At 55.5% G+C, this 24,010-nt stretch overlaps 1 protein-coding gene across 3 annotated transcripts in view; it reads right to left on the reverse strand.

The window, feature by feature from the left end:
• Positions 1-24,010, reverse strand: part of THAP4 (THAP domain containing 4) — a 41,777-nt gene that overhangs the window by 2,212 nt on the left and 15,555 nt on the right. For 2 of the 3 annotated variants that reach the window (XM_043578445.1, XM_043578444.1), the window contains exons 3-5: positions 14,639-14,798; positions 13,580-13,689; positions 12,691-12,794 (exon numbers count right to left, since the gene is read on the reverse strand). In XM_043578445.1, the coding sequence (XP_043434380.1) occupies positions 12,691-12,794; positions 13,580-13,689; positions 14,639-14,798 (374 nt within the window). Of the gene's footprint in view, positions 1-12,690; positions 12,795-13,579; positions 13,690-14,638; positions 14,799-22,276; positions 22,516-24,010 lie in introns of those variants that run through there. The other variant, XM_043578446.1, reaches the window with a different exon arrangement.

Here is a 24,010-nt window from a genome sequence, read left to right on the forward strand (position 1 = left end):
TCCCAGACTCTAACTTGTGACTGAAGGGCGCCAGCCGCGGGAGGCGTCCAGTGAACGAAGCTCCCGGGCTCCCTTTTAGCCAAAGGTATTGGTATGTTCTAAGGCGGGACACACACCTGCTCCCTGCAAAGGATGTTCATCTCTGTCTTCGAGTACAAGGAAAGATTTCCGAGGTCACCTGTGAGGAAATCTCTGACTCCTGCTAAAGTGACAGGAAACACTCGTATTTCCTTGTGAGAAGAAAAAAGATTCCTTTTGCCGTCATTCAGAAAAAGAGTGGTGGAAGATAAAAAGCAAAGTAAAAAGACGACAGGGCAAGGGGAGACGCACAGAGTCCGCGTCCCATATCCCGCAACTCGGAATGTGTCCCCAGCGTCAGCAGCTGCCGCCCGGGGGTGCTGGCCACGCAGTCCCAGGCTGCACCCAGGCTCCAGCGCTGGAGCTTGGGAACCTCGCCCATCTGCAAAGTCCCCCCGGTGGCGGTCACCACAGGGCAGACAACAACACTCGGGAGGCCGGGAGAGCACAAGAGGCAGGCACGGGGGAGCGGAGCACCCAGAACAGGACACACAGACAGATACACAACCGGGGGGCCTCATGTGGCACGTAAGCTTCGTCTCACCGTGTCAGCGTCTGTAATTCTATGAGATTTCTTCTGGAATTTCATTTAAAAATAAACAAGGCTTGGGGCACCTGGGTGGCTCAGTCGGTTAAGCGTCCGACTTCAGCTCGGGTCATGATCTCGTGGTCAGTGTGTTCGAGCCCCGCGTCGGGCTCTGTGCCGACAGCTCGGAGCCTGGAGCTGCTTTGGATTCTGTGTCTCCGTCTCTCTCTGCCCCTCCCCTGCTCATGCTCTGTGTCTCTGTCTCTCAAAAAAAATTAAAAAAAAAAAAAAATAAGGCTGGCTTTAACCTTTGAGACCACTTCTCAGGGGACACAGGTGGAGACATGTGGTCTTGCGGTGCCCTCGGCTGAGTGCCCGGGACCACGCTGCACAGGGACGTGCAGGTGAGGCACTGCCTTGTGAGCCACGGAAAAGAGCGAGGCTGCTGCTTATTTACTCTGAGCCCGTGAGAGGCTCCTCAAAACATCTAACACCTGAGGACAACTGGCCTTTTCTGAACGGCTGTCTCTGCATGGCTGGAGGGGCTTCTGGAAATACCACACGGCCCCCCGCAGCCCGCCTCACAGTGCAGTGATCCAAGTGTGGCCTCCCCTCACCTCTGCCTCTTCGTGCCAAACCTGCGACGGCCATCCTATTCCAGCGTAAGCAGCGTGGCGACGGGCAGCAGGCGAGCAGGAGACAGGAGGCAGGCCTGGGGAGCACAGCCCGACCGCCAGTCCAGGAAGGATGCGGGGCTGGGGAGCGAGGGGCCCCCCTGCGCCCACCGCCCCCAGAGCACACTCACTGGGCTCTGGTCAGGTCGGGCACCTCCGGCACGTGCCGTGTGGCCTCCGGAGTGCTGTCAGCCTGTCGCGGAGATGACAGCGGTCACAGCGGAGCACTCGGAGCCAAAGCCAGCAACGGTAGCACCAGCGCACAGGCCCCGAGAGTCGCCCGTCAGGTTCCTTTGGAACTGGAGGCCCTCGGAGGACGTTTCTCGTCCCCCCCCACTGCCAGTCGCTGGAAAGATGTAAAGTCGAGGCAGGCCGCACGCTGCCTTGCTCGGTGGTTCCCACGGCCTCTGCCCGTAGATAGCAATCTGGTAAGCTCGCTCAGAGTAATTCCGTGTTCATCCCAAGTCGGCCACGACAGCGAAGGCATCATCGAAGGCCCATCTGGGCCACAGACAGATCCTCATTTGAGGAACGGGAGGCTGGAAGGAGCCGCTAGCTTCGACAGCTTCAAAGCGGAGCCGGTCCAGGCGGCCCGGTGATCACAGACAGCACGCTCAGACTGCGGGGAGCCCGGCTCCCGTGCACGCAGCCGGGCCGAGGGCCCACGAGCCTCTGGAGGTGCAGAAGAGTCCCTCTTGACAAACGCCAGCTGTTCTCTTAGCCAAGGGTGCCCATCTTCCCTAGACTGCGCCCACCGCAGGGAAGCACGCTGCGGCGGGAGGCGCGCTGTGAGAATTTCTTGATGTCTTAATGCTTTCTAAAAGCATGTTTTTCCTTGTTTTGTTCAGTAGAGAAAAGGTGGAAAAGGAAATTCAGGAGGAAGATGGCTTTCACTGTGTGTTAGTTCCTAAAACAAAGAAATCAGGAAGCCACAGTGGTTACCGTGCTCGCCGTGGAGCAGGTTTGAGGTGGAGGTGTGGCGGAGGCTGCGGAGGTGACAGGGGCCGAGCTTCACAGCCGCGGGAATCCCGGCGAGCCGACAGCTACCCTTCAGCCAGGCCTGTCGTCATTCCTCGGTGGCCTGCCGCCAGTCGCCAGTCCGCACGACCGAGAATCCAAGCACACGCACGCTCGCCCCCAGCGCCCCCAGCTTGCTGAGACACACGACACTGTGTAGGTGCACAAGTGTGGACTGGACACAGGTGTCTCTGGTGCTAGCTGACCCCCATCACCTCACACACTTACTTTCTGCGTACGGGGTGTGCGATCTGTGAGATCTACTGTATACAACACGGTAGAAACTGCCGACACCATGCTGGGCATCACGTCCCCACGACTCACTCCTCTTCTAACTGGACGCCTGTGCCCTTGACCTACAACCTGCCATCCCTCCGCCCCTAGGCAACAACCAGCATTGTTTCTTTTCCTGCCTTATTTTACTTTAGCACGATCCCCTCGGGGTTTTATCCATGTGGCAGATGACAGGATTTAATCATTTTAAAATTCTCACGTTCCTCGTGCGCGTGTGTGTGGGTGCACATCGCACACATACTCGCTCTACCCGTCGGTGCACACGAAGGCTGCTTCCGTGTCTCCGTGAACGGGTGAGGAGTTCACAGTGGGTCCGGGGGGCAGTATCTGTCTCACGGCCGTAGACACGCAGCTGCTCCACGACTGTAACCAGACCCCTGCCCTGCTGCTCGCGGGCGACAAGGAGAGGGGGTTGCCGGAGTGGGCCGAGGGGGAGGTGAGGGAGAGAGGAAGCCAGGAAGAGAGGTCACTTTGAGAGAAGGCACAAAGACAGAAAGATGAAAAACTCACTTAATAGCTTAAGTGGAGACAGAAGAGAGACTTGGTGAAATTGAAAATGGGTCGATAAAAATATCCAAATTGGGGGCGCCCGGCTGGCTCAGTGGGAGCGTGTGACTCTCGATCTCCGGGTTGGTAGTTCGAACACCATGTTGGGGGTAGAGATTTCTTAAAAATACAATCTTTAGGGGCACCCGGACGGCTCAGTCGGTTGAGCGTCCAGCTCTTGATTGTAGCTCAGGCCACGATCTCGCCGTTTGTGAGTTCGAGCCCCGAGCAGGACTCTGCCGACGGCGTGGAGTCCGCTTGGGATTCTCTCTCTCCCTCTCTCTGCACCTCCCCTACTTCTGCACGTGTGTGCTCTTTCTCAAAAATACGTGAACTTTAAGAATAAAACAAAATCTTAAAATTTTTTAAACACTTATTTGTTTTCGAGAGAGACAGTGTGTGTGAGCGAGCGGGGGAGGGGCAGAGAGAGAGGGAAACACAGAATCCGAAACAGGCTCCAGGCTCCGAGCTGTCAGCACAGAGCCCGACATGGGGCTCAAACCACGAACCGTGAGATCATGACCTGGGCCGAAGTCGGACGTTTAACCGACTGAGCCACCCGGGAGCCCCAGTACAACTTTTAAAATATCCAAACTGAGTAATATGGAGAAAACAGACTGAAGAATGAACAGCCTCGGGGACGTGTGGCACAAGATTAAATGGCTTGACATACGTTTAACAGCAGTTCCGAGGGGAAAACAGGAATAACTGAGCAGGAGAACAGTTGAAGAAATGATGTCTGAAAATCCCCAAATATGAAAAACTCGATCTTACAGTCCCCAGAGTTCCAGGAGACCAGCCCAGGCCCACGGGAGACCTGAAGGGCCGGCACCCCTTTCCCCACTTCTTTTCCTTTTCCCCTTTGGGGAACCACACATCAGCGACTCGGACAAACCAGGGCATATACGGGGAGGTCAGAGTGTGCCTGCACACGCCCAGGGAAAGGCTCAGTAAAGACCTGAGGAGACCTTCAGTTTACGTCTTGGGTGGTTCCTGCGCACAGGCAGTCTACACCAAAACCAAAAACAAACAAATAAAAAAGCCACCCCAAAACAGTAAACATAAATAAAGGGATGCCCATCCCACGTTCATGGATTAGACGACTCAGTATCAGTAAGATATCAATACTGCCCAGGGATCTACAAAACTAACGAAATCCCTATCAAAACCCCAACAATATGTTTTGTAGAAACAGAAAAATCCATCCTAAGAGTCACATGGAATTCTCAGGGACCCGGAATAGCCAACAAAAATCCTGAAAAGGAAGAACAAAACTGGAAGACACACACCTCTTGATTTCACAATAGCGCGGCACTGGCATACAGACAGACATACAGACGATGCACCAGAACAGAGGCCTCAGAAACAAGCCCTCACATACGCGGTCAATTTTCAACGCAGCCGCCAAGACCACTCTATGTGGGAAGGACGGTCTTTGTAACAAATAGCGCTGGGAAAACTGGACGTCCACACGCGGAAGAACGAGGCTGGACGCTTCCCTAGCCCCACACACAAAAACTAACTCAAAGCGAGTCAGAGACTTCAATGTCACAGCTAAAACAATAAAACCCTTAGAAGAAAACAGCACAAACGCTTCACTGCGCGGGACTTGGCGATGTTTGGATGTGACTCTGAATGCAGAGCCAACAACAGAAAAAACAGACAAACCGTAATTCAGGAAAATTACAAATCTGTATGCGTCCAAAGACACCAAACAGTAAAAACAACTCGCGCAACGAGAGAAACATCGGCCGGTCGCGTCTCTGGTAACAGAAGTCCGGCTGCCGCCCCAACAGCTCGAGCAGCCGGAGGGTGAGGACGTGGAGGAGGGGGCCTCCCGCACAGCCGCCGTGGGGCTCGGCGTGGGCTTCCTCACAAAACCAGAAACGGGACTGCCGCGCGACCCCGCCAGCCCGCTTTCGGGTCCACGCTCAGAAGAACCGAAAGCGGCGTCCTGCAGATGTCTGTGCACCCACGGTAACCGCATTCCAGCCGCTACAAGGTGCAGGCGGCCCTGGCGTCCGCCACGGAGGAACGGATGAGCAAAATGTACCACATACACACAACAGAGTAGTACTCGGCCCGAAGAAGGAAGTTCGGCAATATCCACAACACGCACGAACCCTGGGCACGTTGCGCTACGTACAATAAGCCAGTAACAAGAGACACACAGGGTGTGACTCTGCTTGGACGAGGTCCCTGGAGTCGTCAGGCTCATAGCGCACCGAGTGGGACACGGGGCACCAGGGGCTGTAGGGGGAGACAATGGGGAGTCGTGACTCACGGGGCATAGAGCTTCAGTCTTAGGAAACCCAAGTGTCCTGGGGATGCGCGGTGGTGATGGCTGCTCGACTGCACGAATATACTTAACACCACGGACGCACGTCCGTAAACACAGGTAGGATGTGGGGCGCCCGGGTGGCTCAGTCAGTTAAATGTCTGACTCTCGATTTTGGCTCAGGTCGTGATCTCACGGTTTGTGGGATCGAGCCCTGTGTCGGGCTCTGTGCTGACAGTGTGGAGCCTGCTTGGGATTCTCTACCCATCCCCGCTGCCCCTCCCGTGCTGGCGTGCGCATGTGCACTCTCTCTCTCTCTCAAACAAATACATAAACGTGAGACAACTACTTGAAAAACGGTCAAGGGGCGCCTGGGTGGCGCAGTCGGTTAGGCGTCCGACTTCAGCCAGGTCACGATCTCGCGGTCCGGGAGTTCGAGCCCCGCGTCGGGCTCTGGGCTGATGGCTCAGAGCCTGGAGCCTGTTTCCGATTCTGTGTCTCCCTCTCTCTCTGCCCCTCCCCCGTTCATGCTTTGTCTCTCTCTGTCCCAAAAATAAATAAAAACGTTGAAAAAAAAAATTAAAAAAAAAAAAAGAAAAACGGTCAAGATGCTAAAGTTTGTTACATGTATTTCACCCCACAGTTAAAAAAAAAAAAAAAAAAAGAAAAAACAAAGTTCGGGAGTGAAATAGTCCCAAGAGACTTGCTGAGCGCAGACTATGCTGTGAGAAGGGCCACTGACGTGGGCCTTGAGGATGAAGGGAGACGATGCCGCTGGAGACGCAGGGCCGCAGGAAGGAGAGGAGAGCAGCACACAGAGAAAAGCAGTGGGTGATGAGAAGAGGGTACCATTTCCCCTCACTGTAATTTCCCTGCAAATCAACTATTTAAAGCAAAAAGAACAGTACCGTGAAGATTTATGGTGTGTGTGTGTGTGTGTGTGTACTTTTGACATCAATGTTTACACAGACATGTTACGGGTGTGACGACACCGTACAGAAGAAACGGTCAGTGGGACTGCAGAGCGGGAAGAAGGAAGCATCAGCTGTGAAGCCGGATTATCCACAACCAGTGTGAAGGGGCAAATGTCACGGTAGCCTCCGAGCAACCACTAAAAAAACGAGGGAGACACAGTTGAGAAGCTAACAGCCATAGAAACGATGAGACCTCGTCATTTGTGACCACGTGGGTGGGCCTAGCATGAGTGAAACAGATCAGCCAAAGGAAGACAGAAACCATAGAATTTTACTTATATGTGTTATCTAAAAAACGAAATAAGCAAAAAAAAGCAGGAAGAGACCCATAAATGCAGAGAACGCCCTGGTGGTTGCCAGAGGGGAGGGGCGGGGCTGGAGAGACGGGCGCAGGGGAGAGGGAGGGCAAGGCTTCCCGATTATGGGGCGAAGGAGTCCCGGCGCGGGAGGCCCAGCGCGGGGACCGCAGCCAGTGGCACTGGAGGAGCGTCGCGCGGTGACAGCCGGGAGCTCCGCTCGTGGGAGCACGGCGTCCTGCCCACGCCGTCCGGTCACCGCGTTGTACACCTGAGAGTGACGTGACGTCTTGTGTCAACTATATTTCAATAAGAAAAAGCGGGGCGGGGGGGCACCTGGGTGGCTCAGTGAACCCTCTGACTCTTGGTTTCAGTTCAGGTCATGATCTCGTGGTTCGTGGGTTACAGCCTGTGTTGGGCTCTGCACAGGCCATGCGGAGCCTGCTTGGGATTCTCTCTCTGGCCCCCCCTCACTCTCTCTCTCTAAAAAATAAATAAATAAACAAACATAAAAAAAACCCTAACAGAATACGACAGAATGCCAAATATATTTAACCCAAGAGAATGCAGTAAAGGAACAAAAACAAGAAAGCACAAAAAAACAAATCAAGGTGGCGGTCTTACACCAACCATACTAGTAATATTGTTCTTAAATATAAGTGGACTCAACATTGCAGTTAAAGTATAGAGTTTTTTGACAAAAAAAGCAAGCCTACAAGAGATGTACTCTGAATGCAGACAAAGAGGTTCAATGCAGAAAGGTAGGAAGACAGACACGGCACATAGACAACCACCACCGGAGAGCAGGTATGGTTGTGTTACTCTCCAACTTCAAGGTACACGCAAGTTACCAAGGGTAACATGTCATAAACATGAAATATCATACGTATGCATTTAATAACAGAGCTTCAAAGTTGTGAAGCAAAAGCAGGCGGAAGTAAAGGAGAGAATTAGCCTCAATCATTGTTGGAGAGTTTAACACCTGTCTGCAATCAGATAGAACCAGACTCCCTCCCCCAAAAAGTTCAGTTGTATGCTAGAAATCTGAATGACGCCATCAAGCGACCTGACCTAACAGTGTCAGGTCCGCTGCACCCCACAACTGTCGACTTCTTACTCATCTGGACTGTGTATGGTATATTCACCAAGTTATAGCACACATTGTGGCATAAAGTAACTCTAAGAACACGTTCTCTGGGCTTTACAGAGTTGAATTAGAAGTCACTAGCAATACGATAAGTAGAAAATCCTTAAATATTTGGAAAGTAGTAGCATACCTTCCAAATAATCCAGTTCCAAGAAGAAAGTCACTAGAGAAAATATTTTGAGCTAGGAGGTCGTAAGAACACACTCTACTAATACCTGCGGGAGGCAGCTGAAGCAGGGCTTACAGGAAAATTCATAGTTTCAAGTGTTACAAACTAAAAATGGGTTAGATATCAATGATGCAAGCTTCCCATTTAAGAAATCAAAAAACAGGAGGAAATTAAACTCAGGATGATTAGAATAAAAAATAATATGAAGCAAAACTTCTCCAATTTATGTACTTAAGCAACACAAAAATTCAGCAATAACTAAAAATGATAAATCATTACAATCAGGTGGGGTTTACCTGAAGGATATAAGGTTGGTTCAACATCTGAAAAACTGTTCCTATAATGAATCACGCTAAGAGAATAATATAGCAGGGGCGCCTGGGTGGCTTGGCTAAGTGTCTGACTTTAGCTCAGGTCATGATCATGCGGTTCGTGGGTTCGAGCCCTGAGTCTGTGCTGACAGCTCAGAAACAGGAGTCTGCTTCAGATTCTGTGTCTCCCTCTCTCTCTGTTCCTCCCCCACTCGTGCTCTGTCTCTCTTTCTCAAAAATAAATAAACATTAAGGAAAAAAAAAAAAAACAACAAAAAAACATCAATTCCAAAATCATAAACCTTAAAGTGAAACAGAAAACCATAAAAATTCTTGGAGAAAATGCAAGTTACTCACCTCTGCTGCCTGGCTTGGGCAAAACAACTTACGAAAGGGCATTAAAAGGACAAACCGTAAAAGACAAGACTGGTAACAGAACGTGAAAAGTAAGACACTTTGTTAACGAAACGAAAAGCTAAGTCATCAGCTGGAACGCTGTTACCGTGTCAACGTGCAGACCTTGCGTCCAGAACGCGTAACCTTCAGAGCTGGGCGACAGGGGCACAGGATGCGGGCGCTGGCTTCACAGATGAGAAACGGGCACCAGGAGGGTGCGACCCCGTCAGGCATCCGGGGGTGTGTTTATCAGCACAGGGAATGCCGTCTGCGGCCACTCGAGGACCAGTGCCGCAGAGAGGGTGGCCCGGGGACCGTGGTGCGGTCGCGCTGGGCACCAGTAAGCCTGGCGCTCGCTACGGGACCGGGCGGTGGCAGGCCGAGGTCGTCACCCGAGAAGTGAAACCACGTGTCTGCGTGCAGGAGCACACAGGCGCTCGTGACGGCCCAGAGCTGGAAACAAACCAACCCACGTCCGTCAAAGAGAGCAGACAAAGCTGTGACAGACGTGCCCTGGGCATCAGAACACCCAAGCTTCCGCTACGAGCAATAGCAGGAACGAATCTCACAAGTGTTTCCCTGAACGAAAGGAGTAAATACTGGATGGTTCCATTCATAAGGGGTCCCAGAAGTCGCACAGCTAGTCTGTGGCAACAGAAATCTGGCCCTGGTTGGGGGGCAGGGGCTGGGGGGCCGGGCTATTATGGTCTTGACTTACGGGCATGGACACCTCAAGTGTATGTGCTAATTCTACGTAACTATACTTCAAAAGTGTTGATTTTTTTTAAGTAAAAAAAAAAAGAAAATTCTAGTAATCTCTAATAATTAAAACACAGCGGACTGGCCCAGGGTGGACAGGCAGGGCGCCTGGACGGGGAGGGGGGTGGCAGACAGGCAGGTTGCCTGGACGGGGAGGGCGACGCAGGCCTTTCCGGCTGGGGCTGGGACAGCGAGCCTTTTATCTGCACAAAAGTCCAGGTGCGTTGATGAGCTGAAGGGGAGGTTTTAAGTCAAGCTGTAATGCTTCCGGAAAAAAATACATAGAATACGTATTTTCTGACAGTGTTCAGGGAAGACCGCTTAATTAAGAAACACCAAAACCAATCCAGAAAGGAGAGCCTGGGAAATTGAACCACATATAATTAAAGTTTAGTAAGAGGAGGAAGTGATACAGACAGGAACGGATACTGGCACCACAAGTAACTGACAAGGAGCTTATATCCAAATTATATGGGGACGAAGAAATTATATGGGGATGAAGCCGGCGGGACAGACACAGTGGACGCGGGTCAGAGGGCCGGGTCAGGACGTCCCAAAAGGAGGGACCAAGCAGGCAGGGATGGACACTGCTCAGCCTCACTGGCCGTCAGAGCAGCCTGACCGCACAAGTCAGCACCTCAGGACGCAGGCAGTTTCTGGAAGGCAGGGCCTCTCTGATCCTCAGTGTCAGATGAGGGCAGGGGCTAGACCCACTGTCTCAGAGCCGTGTGGACAGTGTGGAGTCCTGAACGACCAAACACAGATGGCAAGTAACAGAGAAGGGTGAGGACGGGGTTGGGCTTCAGTAGCAGACAGGCAGGGACCTGTCCCGACACCTGCCACTCCCAGGGGTCTGCAGAAGCCAGGCGTTCCGCCTGCCAGCTGCTGGGAGGACAGACACATACTTCCAGTCCCCGCTCCCCTCCCTTCTTCTGGCCCCAAGTGTGAGCTTCTCACTTCCAGGTTCTGTCCATGTCGAGCCAGCGGGGAGGCCAACCCCGGCACCCACCAGCCTTCGGTCGGCCGGGTCGCTCTGCGGGGCTGAGCTTTCCTCTGGCCCTGCCCCCACAGGCTTCACCTCACCTCCTCTGTCCTGCAGAGAGGGGCTCCTCTGTTTCCTAAAGCCCAAAGTCAGTTCTCCAGCAAAAATAAAGCTCCCCCCACCTCCATAAAACCCTGATAAAATAAGTAACCTCTGGCAAGTACGGGCAAGAAAAAGAGAAAACGGTCATACGCAAAAGATCAGAGATGTAAGGTGGACACAGAATGGCAGAGAGAGACCAGTAAGTGTCACTTCTTCCTCAAACTTGAAAACCTAGAAGAAAGGGCACCTTTCCCGGGAACCGTGAGGGGAGGCTGCCAACGGAGCAACGAGGGAGAGGGTCGGGCAAGCAGGGAGGGAAGCAGGGGCCGCCCAGGCTGGGCCCAGATGCTGTCCCCTGGACACCCACCAGGAACAGGCAATTTCCATGGGGCTCCCTCCTTGTCAGGGAACGGAAACCACTAAAAAGCTCCCAGCTCACTCTGTGAAAAACTGATACCCAAATGGATAATAATTCCTGAAAATCACGCAAGTAGGAGCTACCCTCAAAAAGCAGGCACGCCTCAACACTTAGAAGTTATTATTCTGATTCACCGCGTCAACAGCTTCAATGAGAAAAAACACAGAATCCTCCCAAAAGAGGCTGCAAAAGCATTTGATGAAACTCAAAACCCCTTCCTGAATATAATTCTTACCACAGTAAAAACATAGTAGAAACAGGATGTCCTTACCCGACCAGCCCGCGAGCCCCTCACGGGGTGAGCGCCAACACACGTCTCTGCTCGGTCAGGGTTGTGCCCAAGAACCAGCTGTCAGACGTGACAGACACGTCCCAGTTCAGCACAGGTGGACAGAAACCAGAGCCCTCCCACCACCAACAGCAATCAGAAGGCGAAGCCACATGCCGTCGGTACAGCCACGAACGCTAGAGAGGACCACGACGTCACCTGCCATGAAATGTCCAACACCTATGTAATTACACAAGATTATAAAGAAAGAAACTTGGTGCCCCCGAAAGAGCACAAACTAGACCTGAAACCATGGCAACACAGCCCCGAGCCGCTGTGTGCCGCTGTAGACGAGGAGGCCGCTTCTCCCGGGATTCATTCGTGCACTTGTGCAGCCCAGCACATACGGCTCATGCAGAAGAGGAAGTGCTGAAGAATTCACCAAGGAAACTTAGAGAAAAGAGTATCGGGAACCTATGTTATTGAACAATTTTAAATTACTATCAGTGAGGAGGCGGACAGACAGACGGACACTTCCTCTCCCATCTGTGGGACGGGTCCGAGCCAGGCAGGACACTTCAGGTCTGTGGGGCACTGGTCACCACGTGTCTGTACACGGCATCATGGGAAAACAAACCTGGGACGGACTAGGGTCTGAGTGTGAAAAGCTACAAGAGCGTGGGGAAGGGAGGGATGCTTGGATACTTTGATCATCTGAGCAGAAACACCTCCCAGAGCCAGAACGCAAATCCAGACGCCATGGAGGGAAAGACCCCTGGAGGGAGCGACAGGAAAGCTCACAACAGGTGGTGGAGCACAGGACAAGCCAAACTACCACGTGCCACCAAATGGGGACTGTGTCACATAAGCAGCAGACACGGGGGTACCAGCCACGCACACAGAAAGCTCCCGTAAATGACAACGCACACAACACAGGCAAGGACCGCGAACATCAAGTATGAGAGGAGACGTGGGGACGCTCCCTGCATCCACGAGTTCAACGTAAACACAGCCGAGATGCCGTCTTTGATCCATCAGACTTGCGAGGGCCAGTAAGTCTGCGAGCAGCGCTGATGAAGGAGCAGCGAGCCGGGTGCCCTCACGCAATGCTGGTGGGAACGCAGTGGTCAAGAAAAGCAATTTAATGGAATCTGTCACAATTTAAAATGTGCCTCTGACCCAGCAATTCAATCGGGAGAAATCTCGCCAAAGCGGACAGCACAAACGCAGAAGGATGTGTGTGCCAGAAAAACGGCAAACCCGAGGCCCCCGCCCACTGGCCAGGGACCAGGTGTCTGAATGGTGGCACACCCCCACGTGGGCATGAGAAAGCACGGGCAGACAGGCTCGGTCAAGCAGAAAGGCAGACTTTAGGCGAAGGGATGGGCCGTGACCCTGGCCCAAGGGTGTGATGGTGGCGAGGGCACCCGCGAGGGGACTGCAGTGTGGACTCACCTGCTCCACGTGGGGCTCCTTGGCGAAGGAGATCCTGGCGACGGAGTGGGACGTGATGCATAGCTCCTGCCCGTTCACCTCGCCCTCCTCCACCTCCACGATGCCTGTGGGACCGCCAGTCCTCAGTGTCCCGCCCGCGGCTTCCTACGCCGCTGCTCCCACCACCGGCCTTTGCACCCCAGGCTTCAACAGGTCTGAACTTTGAAGCCATCGAGGCAACGACCTGTCCCCCTGGCCAGCACAGAGACTCCCAGGCGTCGAGGGGGAAAGACTCACGGGTCGTCTTATAGCCAGGGCGGGGGGGGGGGGGGTCTGTGGAGGGTCATTCTCTCCGGGGGTGCCCTGACCCTGGCCCTGCCCTCGGCCCCATGAAAAAGGCCAGGAGGCATCCCCCTCCCGGCCGTTCGCTGCCCCCCGACCTCCAGCTCACTACTGCCTTGGGCAGGCCCACCCCAAGTCGGGCTGGTTCTGACTGTCCACCTGCTTCTAGGAAGTGAGCCTCACTTGGACCAGTGAGCAAGGTTAAAGGTCAAGCAGGTGTGATTTGAGTAATTTCCAATTAATCAACCCTATGAGCTATCTTAGGGTGGCCTGGCACTGGGGGCAGTGCGGACTTCTAGAGAACCTCGGGCCACGTGTGGGCCTCCTGGTCTGGTTCCCTCCACGCAGCCCCAGCCTACAGGAAACACCCGTGTGCAGCTCAGGGGAAAAGGGGACCCGCAGCCCCTGCCACCAGCTCCCTCCCGCCAGCCCCGCCGGGCCTGTCCGAAGGCCTGATGCTTCCCAGAGGGCACTTGCAGAGTGGCAGGCGGGACGCAGATGCCACCTCTGGCGCTGGCCACCCCTCTACTGGCATGCGGGCAGGGGGCGGGCCGTCCAGGGACAGTACCTGTGTTCTGGGCGCTGACGAAGGCCACCTTGTTGGTGTCGGGCTTGAGGCGGATGAAGCCACACTCCCTGTGCATGGGCTTGTGCGTGTCTGGGTGGAAGGCGTTGAACCTAGCGGGCAGGAGGGTGAAGGCCCAGGTAGCGGATACCCCCGAGACAGGGCCAGGCTGCGTGCACGTGCCCGTCTCACTGTATGAAGCCCCCACCCACCAAATGTAAAATAAACAGCTTCTTGTTCATGTGGAAAATGCAGAGACACATAAAAGACACGGCCCAAGAGACACGAGAGACCACGTGTGTGGCCCGGCTGCCAGGTACGTCAGGACTTTCTGTCTCCAACCCAGAAGCCGCTCCTCCAGGTGCCACCCGCCCTCGCTCTTGTCTGTGTCCCCATCTTCCCGACCATCACGACCGACAGTGACCTTGATGACAGAAACTCGGTCTCCACAGTTTAGGCACACGCCTCCCGCAAGGCCCCTCCGTGCTTTTCGGTCCCACGCACCCCACGAGCACAGTCAAATCCCACCCTCACCCCAGGCTTTGCCTCTTGGGAGCTATTATCATGCTCGGGGGTCCCACCAACCCCCACATAGGACACAGCAGGCACGAAGTCAGGGTGCTGACAGAGGACCTCAAAGGCCGTGCGCTTGGCTGTGTGGCACGAATCTGAGAACCACAATACTAACCGCTTCTCTGAGACCTCACACGGCTGAGCTCAGGGGGGAATTCTGGGAAAGGCATGTTCGTCATTTTATTCTCAGTGACACGGGGGTGGCTGGTCTCCATACAGGACCGCGGCAGGCACAGGGAACTTAACTGAGTGCCGGCACCACTGATGGTGTGTTTGCATCAACACGCCTGAGGCTTTGTGGTCAGCCGCGCGTCTTCAGAAACGTGACCACGAGAAAGCACCTCGTTACCCACTGTGCGACCAGATTCGGGGCAGGGAGAGGGCGCGTCTCCGAAATACAACCAAGTTCCTTTGTGTCTTCCCACCCGGCGCCCGCCGCTCCGTCCCCGGCCCGGACCTGCTCTTGCACGCGGTCGGGGGCACACTTACGAGAAGTTCAGCACGGGCTGGCCCACGTGGGAGATGTACACCTCCTCCAGGTACCGGAAGGGCTGCAGCGTCGGGAAGGTGCCGGCTCCCGGCGGGTCGGACAGCCAGGTGCCCAGCATCCAGGACAGCGGCTCCACCACTGGGTTCATCGTGGGGGGCTCTGAGGACAGAGGGAAGAGGCGGTCAGTGGGCTCCGTGTCCACGCTCGGTGAGGGAGCACGCCCTCGCGCAGACAGCAGAGCTGGTGCCTCCATGAACGCGCACCAGCTGGCCGTCAAGCCGGGGAGAGACAGCAAATGTCATCTTGTCAGACGCAGCTCCCACACGGGGGAGACAGCAAGAGGGCCTGGGGGTGGGCGGGGCTGAGGCCAAGTCCAAGGAAGACGGGACCCGCGGAGGAGGGCTGCCCTGCGCCAGGCTGGCGGCAAGAAGTGGGAGCAGCTGTGGGTGGAAAACGGCGGGTCGCCCCTCCACCGTGGGAGCCCACCCGGGCAGACTCAGGTGGCCGGGGAGGGGTGGGGCCGCTCCTTCCCCCAGCTGGCCGGCTCCTCCCGGCCTCTGCAGATGGCCTGTGGACAGCTGGGAGTGAGCATGGCCATAAGACTTTCGTAGTTAGACGACAAGAGAAGAGTGAAGTCGGGACTTCGGCTACCACCTATGGTGGAGACCAGGAATAAAAGCTTCATAGTCAAAGGTCTGGAGCGGGACAGAGCAGACAAACACCCTGCTCACAGGGACACCGGTGTCCCGAGGGAAGAGAGCAGTCCACCAAGAAATAAGAAAAGGATGCTGAATGTGTGGCAAAAGAGGCGACAAGCCGAAAGGGGGTGGGGCTGTGTGGCATTTGAGCTTGAAACTTCGAGGGCGGAGGACGGCTCCCTGAGACGCGTGCAGAGGCCGCGGTGGGAGAGGGCCTGTGGCCGCTCCGGGACACGGAGGCTTCCCCAGGGCCAGCCGGGCCAGATCCTGGAGGACCCTGGGGAGGTCTGAGTGGGAGACGCGGGGGCAGCATGTGCCTGGTGGCGGAAGAGGGCGGCCTGGGCCCCGTGTCGCCGGTGGAAAGGGCCAGATCCCAGGGCTGCCCTGCAGGGAGAGCCAGCTGCACGCACTGATGTCTGGGATGCAGGGCTGGCGAGCAGCGCCCGAGGTTCAAGGCATCAGGGAGACAAGGGGAGAGCAAAGCTCGGATGGTTTGGGCCTGCGGTTCTCAGAATAAACAGAAATCGCTGTTTTTCAGCCAGCCAGCCAGCCAGCCAGCCAGCCACAGCCTCTGAGATGCTCTCTGTCCAGTGGACCCTGTGTCGCGTCCAGGGCAGCACTTGGAGCCGCTGTCCAGGCCCCACCTGCTGGTCCAGTCCCCTCTGAGTGAGAGCAGTGCCCGCCTGGGCTGGTGAGCGTGGCCCTTCCCCTGGGCACATAGCCTAGGGTGGTGGTGGTGGAACTGCAGCCAGGCCCCGTGCGCCTGGGATGAGGGGGAGGGAGACAGACAGGGAAGGACCCAGAGACGGAGGGAGGCAGACGGACAGACACAGAGAGACAGACAGGGAAGGACCCAGAGACGGAGGGAGGCAGACGGACAGACACAGAGACAGGGAAGGACCCAGAGACAGGGGAAGGACAGACAGAGAGACAGACCGGGAAGGACCCAGAGACGGAGGGAGACAGACAGAGAGACAGACCGGGAAGGACCCAGAGACGGAGGGAGGCAGACGGACAGACACAGAGAGACAGACAGGAAAGGACCCAGAGATGGAGGGAGACAGACGGACAGACACAGAGACAGGGAAGGACCCAGAGACAGGGGAAGGACAGACAGAGAGACAGACCGGGAAGGACCCAGAGACGGAGGGAGACAGACAGAGAGACAGACCGGGAAGGACCCAGAGACGGAGGGAGGCAGACGGACAGACACAGAGAGACAGACAGGAAAGGACCCAGAGATGGAGGGAGACAGACGGACAGACACAGAGACAGGGAAGGACCCAGAGACAGGGGAAGGACAGACAGAGAGACAGACCGGGAAGGACCCAGAGACGGAGGGAGACAGACAGACAGACACAGAGAGACAAACACGGAAGGACCCAGAGATGGGGGAAGACCCAGAGACTGGGGGGAGACAGACAGACACAGACATAGAGACAGACAGGAAGGACCCAGAGATGGGGACAGACAGATGGACAGACAGAGAGACAGGGAAGGACCCAGAGATGGGGATAGACAGACGGACAGACAGAGAGAGCTGGGTTATGCTCTTTCTTGCCTCAAAATCTCTCTGGGGATCTCTCTGAGGGAACAGGGTTGGTAGGTGAGCATTATCACCTCTTTCAGAAAGGAATAAAAAACGACAACAGAGATAATTGAAAACCTTTCCCTGGCCTTGGCTCTCAGGGAAGTCAGGTCACAGACACAACCCACGGCCACCAAAATGCGCAGGAGGGCTGTGTGGGGGCTGGGGTGGCCCTGGGACCCTGCCCGTGTTCACAAGCAGCAGGAAAGGAGCCGGGCCCCTGGCGGGTGCCACTGACCTTCAGGGACACAGGACCCCCCGCCCCCCCCGCTTCATGAGCATCCTGCATTCCCGTCAGACTGTGCCAACCGCGAGAGCCTGAGAGTGGACGTGGGGCCTAGAGCCCGAAGACTGAAGGAGCACTGACCCCCACCAGGGCCCAGAGGAGGCTGTCAGTGTAGGCTCTGCACACAAGTCTGCACGCACGGGTCTGTACCCAGTCTGCGCACACGGCTCTGTGCCCATGGGTCTGCGCACATGGGTCTGTACACGCGGCTCTGCGTGCCCACTCTGTGCACACGGCTCTGTGCGCGGTGAAGCAACCACCTCCAGGAAGAAATGCAAGAATGTGGGAGAGAAGCGGCAGGAGAGCAGGAGAGGTGAAACTCCAGCAGAAAGAAGTCGGGAGAGACGCATCAAGAAGCTGGGAGTGGAGGTGGACGAGGACAGCATGGGACTCACGGCAGACGCGCTACAGAGGACAACGAGAAGAGTAAAACGAAAACAAAGTCAAGAGGTTTGGAGACTTGGGCTGGGGGCGTGTGCAACGTGCAGCCTGTGCAAAGACAGGTGGGGGGCGAGGGTGGGGGAGGGGGAGAGACTATGGCGGGGGCGGGGGAAGGGGGAGGGGGAGAGGGGAGGGGGGACCTGGGCCGGGCGCGAGTCCCACGGCTGGGTGTCCTCCTGTGAGAGGACGACACGCGTCCGCGTGGCTGCTGTTCACAGCTGCTGGATGCGGAAACCTCCCAGCGGCTTCCGGCTGACGAGTGGGTGAGCACGACGTGGCAGAGCCAGACGGAGGAACAGTATCCGTCATAAAAAGGAATGAAGAGGGGACCTGGGGGCTCAGTCCGTTAAGCGTCTGACTCTTGATTTCAGCTCAGGTCACGATCTCATGATTCGTGGGACAGAGCCCCACGTCGGGCTCTGCAGTGACAGCACAGGGCCTGCTTGGGAATCAATCAACCAATCACACACTCTCTCTCTCTCTCTCTCCCTCCCTCCATCCCTCTCTTTGCCCCCTCCTGCGCGTGCGTGCTCTCTCTCGTAAATAAACTTAAAAGGACTGAAGCACTGACAAATGCTACCACGTGGATGAACCAAGAAAAAGACCATGCACCCTGATTCCACTCATATGAAACGCGACAACAGGCGAGCCCGCAGAGGCCCAGAGCGGACCAACGGTTCCTCCACAGCAGCGTCCGGCAGATGCTAGTGCCACACTTACAAGATGCACGGGGAGAGTGAGCGTCACGGATTTTGTAGCTGCCACAGGTGTGTCTGACACAGCCGCTCACGGCCCCACGTGGACATCTGGAGGCGCTGGTCCACTGAGATGTGCTTTAAGGCTAAGACACACACGGATTTCAAAAACTCAGCACAAAAAGGACTTCAGACATCTCAGTAACTTTTAGGTTCCGATGGTTATGTACTGAAATAACGTTTCAGATAATATTGGGTTAAATAAAATATAGCATTAAAGTTCACTTCACCTGTTTCTCTTTACCTTTTTATTTTTAAGCAGGTTCCAGGCCAATCGTGGGACTTGAACTCCCAACCCTGAGATCAAGAGTCGTACGCTCACTGACTGAGCCAGCCAGGCGGCCCTCTCTTTACCTTCTCAGTGTGCTACAGGACAATTTCAAACCATGTCCGAGCTCACGCTGTGCTCCTGTTGGACGGCGCCGTGATGGATGGTCTCTACACTAACACTCAGGGATCTCTGCTACAGCGCATTCTGAGGACACCACCAAAGGACAGCCTTCGCCAGGCAGCCACAGGGAAGTGACAGCAAAGGGATTCCCAGAAAGTCACGGAAGCGTTCCCCAGGAGAACTGGTCCCAGGCGGTGGCCGCCCTGACCATGCCCGAGGTCTACCCCCGAGTGGCGACGTCACGGAGGCAGGCAAGCCAAACACAGACCAAGTGGGGAAGGTTTTACTCTAAAAACATACGTCAAGGTACAATATAAAAAATAAGGCAGAGCTAAAGCCACACGTACCGGAACTCACCTATGAAAAGGACAAGGTTTTCACACTGGATCACAGAGCAAGACCTTCGACTCTTGCTGCAAAGGAGAGATTCACCAGACAGAATCACTCAGAAAGGCATTTCAGAGCCAGGCAAAGGCGGGCCCAAGGGAAAGCTGGCATCGTGCTCCCGTGGTGAGGGAACATGAACTTCCACCCAAGACGCGTTAGAACAGACAGAGCACGGCTCTCCAGAGCGCTCAGGGTCCCGGTCCCGGCGAAGACCGCGCGGTCAGGAAGACGCAGGCGACCAGCGGCAGCCGTGACAAAGCAGAAACTACTGACGACACACAGATGCTCACAGGAAGAAACCAGCAGGAACCGTGGTTCGCGTGGGTCCGAGAGAACAGCACGGCACGGAGGGCTCGCTCCACACGACTAGAGAGCTAGTTCTGAGCGCGCGACGCTGTGCTCCGCGCCCGAGACTGCAGAATCTCCTCTCCAAGCCTCACGAAAACTGACCTCGTAAATGGTCAGAAAGTAAAGAGAGTCCCCACCATGTCGTCCGACCACAGTGCAGCAAGGCTATGAAAACATGATCAGATTTCCCTGAAAAATGTCATGCCACAAAAGAGACCATGTACGCAATCTGCGTTTCTATCTGCATGAAATTCTAGAATAGGTAAATGGGTGTGGGGTGGGGGCTGGGGCAGGAGGGCGTGGAGATCCGGGGACTCTGGATGATGGCGTCACATAGGAGTCACGGAGGGACACCCAAGGGCTGTTTTACTTACATTAACTGTACCTCAGTGAAAACATTCAGATTTGAAACTTCCGCAAAGCAAACAAACATGAAAAGAAAAAACAATCCGAGCCTGGGAACGCCTTCCCAGGACCTGTTTACTGTCACCACAGCACAGGTTCATGAGTGGCCAGGTGACTCCAACCTCAGCTGGCACTTCAGGGGGCAGCCTAGCCTCCCAGGGCCTCTGGTCTGTGCTGGCCGACTGCTGCCCACAGGGAGACAGCCTTCTCTTGCAGATTGTTTTGGTGTTTTAAGAAAATCTAGAACTACTGACCTGGGGGTAAAATACCCCAATTTCTGAAGATGCGTTTGAATGACAACTGCAGCTTACAGTGTGAGTCAGTGGTCAGGGCCCGGGCATGTGGACATCCTCCCGACACCCCTGCAGGGGCCCGGGGGTCTGCTGGGCCTCCTCCCCCCGCAGGTGCTGGCCCTGGAACCACTGAAGGTGATTCTCGGAGGATCTGGGGGCTTTCTGTGTCAGCCCTCACTTGCCAGTAGGCAAGAGAGGTGTCTGCACAAGCAATTCCGACAAAGTGACACCAGAAGGGGGGGGGGAGGGGGAGTGAGAGAGGGAGGGAGGGAGGGAGGGGGAGGGGGGAGAGAAGACAGGAACAGCACACAGGTGGAAAAGGTGCTCTGAGACCTTGTGGAGGGTGGGGGACGGGGGACTGTGACCGCCCACCCAGCTAATGCAGGCAGACGCAGGCGGAGCCTGGCCCATCCCAGCAGCCCTGGACTGCACCCTCTCTACCTCTGGGGTGCTGATGCAGGGCCTTGGGACAAGACAGCAGCACCCCAGGTGGTCTGCTAGCACGGGTCTGGCCCGTTCCCTCTTTCCTTGGTGACGACGACTGCAGGCCAGAGCGCAGGTGCTGTGCTGTGGGGGCTCGGGCAGGGGACAGGGGACCGGGGGGAGGGGCTGGAGTGAGTGACTACGGCTGGGTGAGGTGACACAGAGGGACAGCCTGCCCAGGGTGGGGACCAGGGAGGTGGGCTGAGGGGACTCATACTGGAAGCCCGGAGGACAGAATCGCCGGAACCACAAAATGGGAAGAGGGGCTTAAGAGGTGATGCGGGCCAGGAAGAGTGGAGGAGAACAGGGATAGGTGGACGGGTGCGGGTCAGGGGGAAAGTCCAGCAGGGGCCGGTGTCCCAGGCTGGCAGCCTGGAGGGGGGTCGGGGCCAAGGGTGGACATCACCCCAGGACAGGTCAAAACCCCCAGAGGGGTGGGCTCAGCAGGGTCACAGCACCGGGACCCGGGGTGAGAGGGTGTCTTCAGGAGAGCAAGTGGGAGAGACAGCTGAGGGTCTAACTTCTGCCTCTAACCAGTTCTGTGTAAACCCGTTCAGTGGGCTTTGCAGCGGCAGGAGGGTGCACAGTAGGTCACACAGAGCCTCCGTACAGGAGGCTCAGCAAGCCCTTGGGGAGACAAGACACACCCAGACACCAGTGGTTTCTGAGGCCCACAGAAGTCGCCTGATGGACCTGCAGAAGCTCCTCTGACGCGTCACATTCAAGTGGAAGGAAGCAGTGTTTCTTTGGCAACGCAAAGTTTCTGGAATGACTCTTCAAAGAAACACCATTTTGAGCAGCAAAAGTTAGAACCTGCGTGGAAGGTGCGTGCCATTAAGTCAATGTCAGGAGACTCTGGGTCGCCTCGCCCAGGGTCCACGACCAGCACGCACGTCCACCAAACCTCCAGCCCCAGGAGGCGTGGGATTCTGCCACGGAGAACCTAACTGCTCTGAATTAGGTTCTTCAAGCGTAGTTCTCCTGGCTTCCTGGCAAGTTGCTCTCGGCTGTGACGAATTTTAATCGAGTAAGGATGACGGGGCAGGCACTAACCTGCCGGTGGTGGGCAGGGGGATTCCACGCCTCCTGCCAGGTCTAGTGCCCCCGGACGCCGCCCCCCAGCACGGGGTGAGCCAGGTCCTCGGCACCTGCACCCCTGCGCACGGCCCTGCCGCCACCGTGTCTCCTCCTGTTTTCAATGAAGCGGTGCAGGGGACGACCAACAGGGCAATTCTAAGATCCAAATGTCAAGTTACGTGAAATATGTCAAAATCCATCCAATCACATCCTTCAGACTGGTGTCTTTCACTCCATGTAAATCATACTTCATTAGAAAAATGAAAGTAAGATAAACTTGAAAGTCAAACAAATGAGCATAAGAAGTAAGGGACTTAAGCCTATTTGCCACTTTCTACCTCTTCAAGTAAATCAGACAGGCTTTTAGTTTCATTTTTTTCTTCTTTTATTAAAACCTCAACCGAAATGCAAAAACAAAAATTTAAATCTTCTCCATGAAATTTAAATTTTCGTTTGTTGGCCCAAGACAGCAAAAGCAGGCTTACCCATCACTAAGTTTTCTGAACTCCAGACACCGTCAAGGTTCTTCAAGGTTGTTCTCTGCCAACTGACGGAAACGTTTGCACCTGGTTACTAACAGCTTGGCAGGAAGGGAGTGCCAAGCCGAAGAGTGCATTCTGGGAAGTGTAGTTCCAGCCGGGAGAGGACAAGGACACCCGGAGGTGACCGAACTGGGATCTGGGAGGAGATCATTCCGGGGCTTAGGAAGGTGGGACCTGCCAGGGAGTGAGGAGTGGGGCCTCGGCCCTGCACTGCCTCCCCCAGGGGCCACGGAGGGAACCCATCCCTCCAACGGGGAAGCGGGCGGAGCCAGGCACATGGCAGAAGCTGTTTCTGTAAGTCACCCTGGAAACTCCTGATGCGTCCCTTGCATCTATCTCCCAGCGGGCCGGTGGACCCTCATCTTGGCTCTGACACGGGTGCTCGAGACTGCTGTGCCTCCTGGCAAAGGTGTCAGCAGACGGGCCCAGGACCCCAGCGACAGGAAACAAGCAGACACGCTCGCTGGGGACGGACGCCTTCCTGGCGCCTCCCACCCTCCCTCTGCTTTGTGTTAGCAGACGGCAGTGTTTCCGACACCGGCTGCAAAGCTCGAGAGAGAGAGGGCCCAGGCCGCCGTCGCCTGGCTGGCGCTGGCCGTCCCGGCGGAGCAGACACTGTCCTGGCCCCGTGACCGCTCGTACCGCACCTGCCCGGCGCCTCAGGGGAAGCTGTTCTTTTGAGATGGTGGCAAGGCCCTCACTTTATGACCCGTCAGATGAAAAGGTGTTCGCGCACACAGGGAAAAAAGAAAGGACAGGAAATAGGGCAAACGTTCCTGTAAAATACAGAAAGACACAAAAGGAGACCAAGTAGTTATTATTTGCGAGTATTATGGTTGATTACCTAGTTAACTCCAAAGCCTCAACTGAAAAACTATTAGAATAAGTGACTTTGATAAGATGGTTTGTTTTTAAAGTTAGCTTTCCTACATATTAACAATAACCAAATAACAGAGGAGGGAGATTCACGGTTCAACTCTGACCCGTAAAGAGCTTAGAAGCCCTATTTCCTGTCTTTACAACAAGAAAAACATGGAACGAACTGAAAATCAGTGACTGCCTGGACCCATCAGAAGTGAGGTCCCAGTCTCCCAGAACTTGAAGGGACATGCTCACCCGGGGCAGATGTGAGCTGACAGGGACGCTGGATGACAACTGGGCAAGAGGCTGGAGCTGAACGCAGACGAGCAGGAGACAGTTTCCTGGGGGCCCCACGCTCCCTCGGGTCTCATTTCCAGGAACCCACCAAATTCTCACTGTGAGAAGCCAAGGAAAAATATCCCCTGGTCTCTCTCTGGCACTGGAAGGGGAGAGAAAGTTCTGACCGGAGCTCAGAGCATGCTCCAAAGGAAAGGGCTGTTGTGCAGTGCAGATGTCACCTGAGCTTTACTCTGCTGGGGACGGCTTCCCCCACGAGCTCCTACGGCCTCCCCCCCGCCGCCCCCACTCCAAGAGGACAAGAACGGGAAGGTCACAGCCCAGAAACACAGGCCACAGAAGAGGAACCCCACAAAAAGCTGACTGCAGAGTGTCCCCTTCCGCCACGCCCTCCTCAGGGCTCCAGCAGGTGAGGGGATCAGAGCAGAAAAAGCCGCAGATGCAGGGGCTGGGAGGGAGTCCGGCAGACAAGCCCCAGGACCACAGTGGAGACGAAGCGTAAAGACAGCAGAGGAATCT

Source organism: Prionailurus bengalensis, chromosome C1 (genome assembly GCF_016509475.1).
Source record: "Prionailurus bengalensis isolate Pbe53 chromosome C1, Fcat_Pben_1.1_paternal_pri, whole genome shotgun sequence".
NCBI lineage: Eukaryota > Metazoa > Chordata > Mammalia > Carnivora > Felidae > Prionailurus > Prionailurus bengalensis.